This window comes from Crocodylus porosus, unplaced genomic scaffold (assembly GCF_001723895.1).
Source record: "Crocodylus porosus isolate Cpor-Errol unplaced genomic scaffold, CroPor_comp1, whole genome shotgun sequence".
Classification (NCBI taxonomy): Eukaryota; Metazoa; Chordata; order Crocodylia; family Crocodylidae; genus Crocodylus; species Crocodylus porosus.
The window spans coordinates 112,915,747-112,923,464 of NW_017728943.1; the positions used below are offsets into that span (position 1 = coordinate 112,915,747).

At 45.1% G+C, this 7,718-nt stretch overlaps 1 protein-coding gene across 1 annotated transcript in view; it reads left to right on the top strand.

The window, feature by feature from the left end:
- The first annotated feature begins 414 nt into the window (after positions 1-414).
- Positions 415-7,718, top strand: part of EZR (ezrin) — a 51,735-nt gene continuing 44,431 nt past the window's right edge. Inside the window, exons 1-2 of the mRNA XM_019550021.1 lie at positions 415-420; positions 1,817-1,836. Of these exons, the coding sequence (XP_019405566.1) occupies positions 1,825-1,836 (12 nt within the window). The 5' untranslated portion in view covers positions 415-420; positions 1,817-1,824. The remainder of the gene's footprint in view (positions 421-1,816; positions 1,837-7,718) is intronic.

The following is a 7,718-nucleotide window of genomic DNA, read 5'->3' on the forward strand; positions in this document are numbered from 1 at the left end:
CTGTTTAGCCAGTCTAAACTGATTGCATAATTCACCAGTTAATTGCATAATATATATATCATGTTGCAGGGGCCTTATACCTTTGCATCTACGGCTGGTCTGCATTTATTGCATGATTCTCCAGTTCACTGTGTGATCATTAGTTTGCATCTGTTGCTGGTCTACATTTATTGTGCGATTCACCCATGCATTGAGTAAATGTAACATGTAATAGGGGCCTAGACTTTGCACCTCTGGCTAAACTAAAGGTATTCTGCCATTCACTGGTTCATGGTGTCCTAAGTGCCAACTTTTATTTTCACCACGGGTGGGGCGTTAAGATGATGGACATGTGAAAAGTTTTACGCATTTCAGGTGACAGCCCTTTTCCCAAGGGGGGCCAGTGTTCTTAGGCCCCCACGTACTCAGCACCCCTGCTTGGTGTGATCATTACTTTGCATGTGTAGCCTATCTAAATTTATTACGTGAATAACCATGAAGTGCATAATAAATGTAATGTGCAACAGGAACCTTATAACTTTGCACCTGTGGCTGGTTTACAGGTATCTCACCCTTCTCTAGTTCATGGTGCGATCACTCTTTTGCACCTGTGGCCCCTCTACATATATTGTGGGATTCATCCATGCATAATGTGATAAATATGACAGGTGGCAGGTCCCTTATAGCTTTGTCTCTCTGTCTGGTAAAGGTATCCTGCCACTCCCCAGGTCATGGTGCCGTCACTCCTTTGGCCCCTCTACATTAATTGCCCAATCCCCCACTTCATGATGTGATCGCTCCTTTGGCCCCTCTATGTTTATGATGTGCGATTCCACATTTCATAGTGTGATTGGTCCTTTGGCTCCTTTACATTTATTGCACAATTACCTGGTTCATGGTGTGAACACCCCTTTGACCCTGCGACCCATTTACATTTATTGCAGGAACGCCCCATGGTGCCATTGCTCCTTTGCCCGTGTGGCCTGTGTACATACATCACCTGTGCATGGTGTAATAAATGTAACGTGTGACGGGCACGGCTGGAGAACCCCTGCTCTTGTGAGGGCAGGCACGGCTCTAAGCTGGGTTGGGGGGACACCAAGGGCTACATCAGCACGGAGGGGTGCTGCCAGGGCCCGCAGGTGCAGCTAGGGCAGATGCACGGGTGCCCATTTCGTGGCTCCAGAAGACAAGCAGGGTCAAGAAGCAAGAGGTGCCCTGAGCAGCCACAGCTCCTCCTCCCACCCGTTTCTTCCAGCCCTGCAGCCACACGAATCCTCCCTCCACACACATACACAACAGGCACAACCACACTCCCTCCACATACACACATACAGCCACACTCCCTCCACACCCCCCCTGCACACCACACTCCCTCTGCACATGTGCACAACCACATTCCCTCCACACCCCACACAACCACACTCCCGACGTACACCTCCACGCGTGCACAACACACACCCACACTCCCTACACGCACAACACACACCCAACACACCACACCCACACACACACACGCACAACGGGCCGGGCCCGCAGCCCCGCCCCAGTCCCACCCGCACCTGCGCGGGCAGCCCTGGAGGCCGGGGCGTGTCGGGCTGCCCGGCTGCGGCGCCCGGGGCGAGGTGGGGCGGTAGCGAAGGCCGGGCCCGGGCATGAATCACCCTCGTGCTCCGCTTCCCTCCCCCCGGCCCTGCCCTTAAGAGCCCGGCCGGGGCCTCCGCCCGCGAGTGCTTGTCAGGGCAGCCAGGAGCTGCGAGTGCCTCCTCGCCCCGCTCTGCACCGCGCCCGGCAACCAGCTGCCGCCGCCGCCTCCTGCCGCCCCGGCACTTGCTAGCAGCCACCATGCCCAAGCCGGTGAGTGCCCGCTTTGCGTCCTAGCCCCCGGCCTGCTTCTGCCTGCCGGGCAGGGCGGTGGCACTGGAGACCTCCGCATTTGAGACCCCGCGTTTGGGGGGGTTTGGATACACTCCGCTAAGCCTGTGTCGTCTTCCAGCTCGAAAGTTAGCGCTGGGAAATGTGCTCTTTCTTTTGACGCGCGCTTCTTTTCTTTTTCCACGTCGAGATGCGTGCAGGTTGTACCGTCCCGGGCTTTCGGCTAAGCCATTTTTATAGGAATAGTTTTAAATGATACTTGCTCTGCACTAAGCTGGTCTGGTAAGCAAGGGATAAGCCCTGGGAGAGAAGGAGTTGCGTGTTCCTGACGGGTAAGTAAAATGGCACTTGCCTGGTTCAGCTCTTGGGGCTAGAGTCTGTGCCTGGGCTGCCAAACCTCCGGGTTGGCTCTTCAAGACTGTCACAAAGCAGTAGGCGCTCCCAGGAGCGTCCTTCGTGCTGGGGGGGGGGGGCGGAGAAGAGAAGTTATAAGCTGGGGACAGAAATGTGACTGAGGCTCCATCTAAGTTACTGGTGGGGGGGTGAACAGAAAGGTGACTGTGGGACTGAGGCTCGTTGTTAGGTGCTCCCCTTACATGTGTGTCTGTGTGTAAAGAGGCACAGCTTTCAGACTGAGCCTCAGTCACTTTTCTATGCGGACGCACACACACCCACCCACCTTAGACTGAGCCTCAGTCACTTTTCTGTGAGCGTGCGCATGCGCGCACACACATATGTGTGCATACAGAAAGGTGACTGAGGGTCAGTCCAAGTTGCTCCCCTTTTGTGTGTATGGTGGAGAGAAAGGGGTACAGGGGGCTTTCAAAAGTTGCTTTCTGTTAAAAACTTGACTGAGGCAACCGCTTATTCTTTCTGCAAACACCGGTGAGTTTGGGTCACCAGTTTCACAGTCTGATTTGGAGCCAAAGGATTTACTAGTCTCAGCAGAACTCCTATGTATAAAAGCAGTTTGTCTCTCGTCTGCAAAGTAGCACCCAGTAGTTGGACAGAGATGACACTGGTGTACCTTCTGGAATAATACTGAAACTTTCATGCACATACTTAGCATTCAGTGTATAGGTCGCTTCTAGGACAAACACGTCAGGGACCTCATTTTGAGAAGCATTGGACACCCGCAGCTCCATCTAAGCTCAATGGGAACTGCACAGGCCTTGTACCTCTGAAACTTGGGTCTGTTCTGGATCACCAGACTGTCATCAGTTGATCCTTAGATTAGAAAAAGAGCTCATTTTTAAAAGAAGAAAAGGTCAAATATAATGCATTTCCTGTTATATTTTAAAATGCTTATATGTTGATAGGAAGGTATTGAATAATTGAAAAAGGAGGGATGTTATTACACTTCCAAATTTAACTTCTAGAGTTGATGCTATCTAAGATGATGGTAAGATAAATGAATAATTAGTTGGAGCTTTATCTCCCAATATAAAAGGAAGAGTCTTGCAGCCTTTTATTGTTACATTTGTGAAGTCAACTTACTTAATACAGGTACTTGGTAAAACAGTTGGCAGGGAGCACTATTGCTTTTAAGGAGCCTGATCTGAGTTTGTCCTTTAAAGAAGTCGGAGGCAGAATTGCTCCCCTAAGCAAGCCTGGCCTGCTTTAATGTCCATACTGCTGCCATCGTTTTTATAAGTGTTGTCCTGGAAAATGTGTTACTATTTGTGAACTTCCATACTGTCGGCTGTCACTTGCTCAAAGGAACAAGAGCAGTGATTCCCAACCAGGGTTCTGTAGCACCCTGAGGTGCCTCGATAATCTTTGTGGGTGCTGTGGGGTGCTACACAATGCTAGCAGTGTTTGGTGTGTGAATATGATCTGCAGTATAAACCCAAATGGAAATCCATAGTGTTTAAAAACATTCTGACCTGCTGTGGCCTTCTTGAGGTCTTTTCAACGGAAGAATTTCTCTTCTTTTTCTGTAGTTTAAATATCGAGTGAAAACTAACAGCTGACATTTTTTCCAAGGGGTGCCTTGAATCCAAGATGGTTGAGGACCAGTGGTCTAGAGGTTTGAATCAAAGCTTGAGTTCCATGAGCTTTGGATCAGGTCCTTCCAATAACTGCCCGTGGGAGCAAACAGATTGCTATCTGTGAAGGACAAAGTCAGCTTGCTGCATATCTTCAATAGAGGCGTGTCATCAATTTACCTTTTAGAAATGCAGTGGAACAGCTGTGGCAAGTTAGTCCTTTTTTTCACTATTCTTCTGACTTTGCGAAAAAAAATGGCTGGTCAGATTTTATTTTCTGATAAGCAGCCACCACCATTCAACCCAACATAACAGCAGTACTGCAGTTGTAATTAAGTTTTTGATGACAGATACGCTATAGTTCAAGGTTAACCATGGATATGTATGTTAAAAAATTGTTTACTAGTACACTAATTTTCACTGAATGTTTCTGTGGGGGGAGGAAACACCCTGTTCTATTGAGGACATGGAGCAGCATCAATTTACCAAGTACTTCTTGCAGAACCACTCTTCTATGCCCCCCAAATCTTTATGAATTTTCGCAGTAAACTGTATTGGCAGTTTACCTAGTTCAGTCTGCATAACAGGAATATATTTTCTCAGTCAGGTGTTGAGAGGGCTTTAGAGTGAATCCATTTTGTCCTTTTCCTCATTCCTTGTTATTTCTTCAGTTTGCAGGCTGTTTTTTGGTACATGATATAAAAATGATATAGCTTGCCTTGAAAGTTTTTTAAAAACAACCAAACCTGCAGAGGATTAGCATGTCAATTTATATAGTTTACCCAAAGTGGCTTTGGGGAACAAAGTTTATGAACTCGCACAGTCAGAATAATCTGAACTCCAGGGCTTTGATTAATTTATGCTGAAAGCCAATGGTGCTTGTGGACAGATTCTTTTATCTAATCAACAAAAGCTGCTTACAACCATGTTCTTAATTTTACGTGGGCTAAGCATGTCAACAGATGCTGGAACGCTCCCTGACAGAGACTGATGTTCTTTTCTTGCTGGCTACAAAGTGAATGCTGAAGGGCCAGAACGGTGAGAGGTGTATGCCTGAGTAACAGGGGCAGGGCGGCCACCACCTCCTTCGAGATGATGATAATTTCCGAGCCATGTGACCTATTCACTGGGATTTAGGGACATGACTCCATGGCAGCACCTCTTGTAAGAGTAAACCCAGTCTTCATAATCGGCACTTAATCTGCTCTTCAGTGGATCCAACTCACATGTTTACTGGAAAAGGAAGAAAGAATTTTATGAGCATTACTTTAGTAAGGTATTCTGGTGGTAGCCATATTTTATCTGGAGGCAAAGGGAATCGGAACTCATGGTAGAGGTGCTATCTTCTATTAGACCAACTAGATTTCTGCACAAATCTTTAGAAGAACGTAATTGGTCTAATAAGAGATATCGCCTCTACCATGAGTTCCGATTCCCTTTACTAATTTAAGAAAGCATGTCACTTAATCTGCTGGTTCCAAATTATGGAGGATTAGTTTGGATTCTTCCCAGTTTTGCCCCATGTGTTCTCTAATATCATTAAAGAGTGTTTCTGTGAGGTTGCAGGGCATTATGGGTTAACAAGTAAAGCTGTCACTCCAGAGCTGGGAATGCATTGTAAAGATCAGAAAAAGCTGTGGCCTGCAAGCTTAGTGTCTCTTAAATTTGCCCAGCAAGTTAAAAGGTTGGCATCTGCTTAAATAGCTTGAGTTGCCGAGTGCCAGTAATGTTGGGGGGTTTTTTTGTTTTTAACAAATTTAGCTTGCAGGTCACGATGTTTAGGTTTCCATTTTTGTCATTGTGTACACAAGAACTTTACTATTTAAAATCAGAAAATGAATGACCCTATGGCATGTGTGTGTATTACAATCCTCCTCTAGCCACCACTTCTGAACTAAGTCAAGTGTAACCCAACATTTTTGGCTACGTTTTTAAAAGAATTCTACTTAACCTGGTGATGTACACTTTAATTTTCCTGACATATTGGTAGTATTACAGTGTTGGTGCTACCGTACTGATTAAATTAAACCAAAGCTGCTCATTGAGAAATCTTCATATTAATAATAAGCATAAGTGTTCTGAAGATGCAAACACTTCTAAATAAGATGTTCAGCATATAAAGTTTTTATGCCCAATTTATGGTTTTGCTTTTTTCTTGGGGTGTGAAGGTTTGAGAGGGGGGTTGGGTTTTTGGAGTTGAGGAAGAGCTAGTTCAATCAGCAACAAATCAAATATAGTTTTTCAAACAACAGAATTTGGTGTCAGTGTAGCCTAACAAACCTTTGCCTAAAAAAAGAAGGAAAATTATAAGTAGATGCCAGGCTGCCCAGAGGGAGCTGAATTTTTAAATTAATCTTATACAGCATGTCTTAAACCCCAAGTACTGAATGAAAGTCAGAACTCAAAATGATGCAGAAATCTTGGGGAGCTATCCTGGAATTGTAGTGGTATACAGCTGGCAGTTAGAGCTCCTGACCTCCTCTTTTAGGTACAACATGAAATAAAGCAGGGCGAGCGTAATAGTGAAGGAGCATAGGAAGAAGTGATAGCAGAGTTGTAGTTAGAGTGTGGTGCTCCTCGGCCTGAAAAATGAGTTGCCTACTGGATGGCACTGGGGGCTGACATGCCCATGGCGTGGCAGCAGGATGCGTCTGTGTTTTTTAATGCAATAATACCCTTGCACAGAGGCAGAAATAATTCAATTCTTGAGAGAACTAATACCCCTTAACAAATACTAAGAACAATGTTACCCATGTTCTGTTTTGGCTCCCTGCCCATAAACCCTGAAGTTCTACTAGAAAGGCTTCTCTTCTCAAAGTTGAATAAATAAATGACTTATTTGACGAATGTAACCTGTTTCTGGTAGCATGGTGTGAGTGCTGATGACATTTCATATTGGAATTCACCATTTTTTCTTTCCTGTTCTTGTAGGCTTTTACTGTTTTTTAACTTTCTTAACAAATTAATGACTATCAATTTAGAGGTGGTTCTCTGTGACCTGGAGAATAACAAATACAGTGCCTAGGTTCAATGAAGAGGTAATTGGGCACAGGGCACCTATGCAGCACGTTAATTTGATCTTACCACTATGGAGAGCTTTTGGTTAAATTTGGAAGGAAAGTGTAATTAAAGGCAGGGAGCAAACTGTAAATGGATAAAAAGTAATGTTGATATACCAGACATAGGTCATGCCTGATTAAGTTAATATCCATCTTCAGGAAGAGAATTGCATTTTTAATACTAGATATGCAGTGACTCTAATATGGATTTCAGTAATACTTTGGATACAACAGAACATGAGAAATGATTAGTACAGGGAATGTAAGGAAATAGCTAAAGAGATGGCAATGGTAGCCTTCAGTGAGCTGCTAGTTTGGAGGGAGGTTCTTAATGTAGTTCCCCCAAGGGTCTATCCTGAGGCCAAACCTTATTTAACAATTTCTTGAATGACCTTCGAGGAAATTCAGCATATATTAATGAACTTGAATGATGCCATAAAGTTGGAAGACATCCATTCATACAGAAGAGGATTGGATTACTTGTGGAAGAGACTGGAAGACTAAGAGGTCTAGAGTAATAATATGGAATGATTTAATAGTACAGAATACAAGATCAGGTGTTTAGTGACCAACAGCAAGAACTTTCTGGTATAAGCTACAGGAGTGGCTATCAGCCAGGGTGGGATTTCTTTTGAAAGATGTCTCGGAGATAAGCAAGGTGTGAGCAGATAAGGCCAGGCCTAGGTTCTCCCTACCAGTCTGCTCTGACTGTCCCATCTCCCCCCTGTAATAAATCAATTACTATTTTTAAATGGGGTGCCACTTAATTCATAACAGGTGATCCAGGCTGGTGGGTGCTCTGGGCTGACCTGGACAA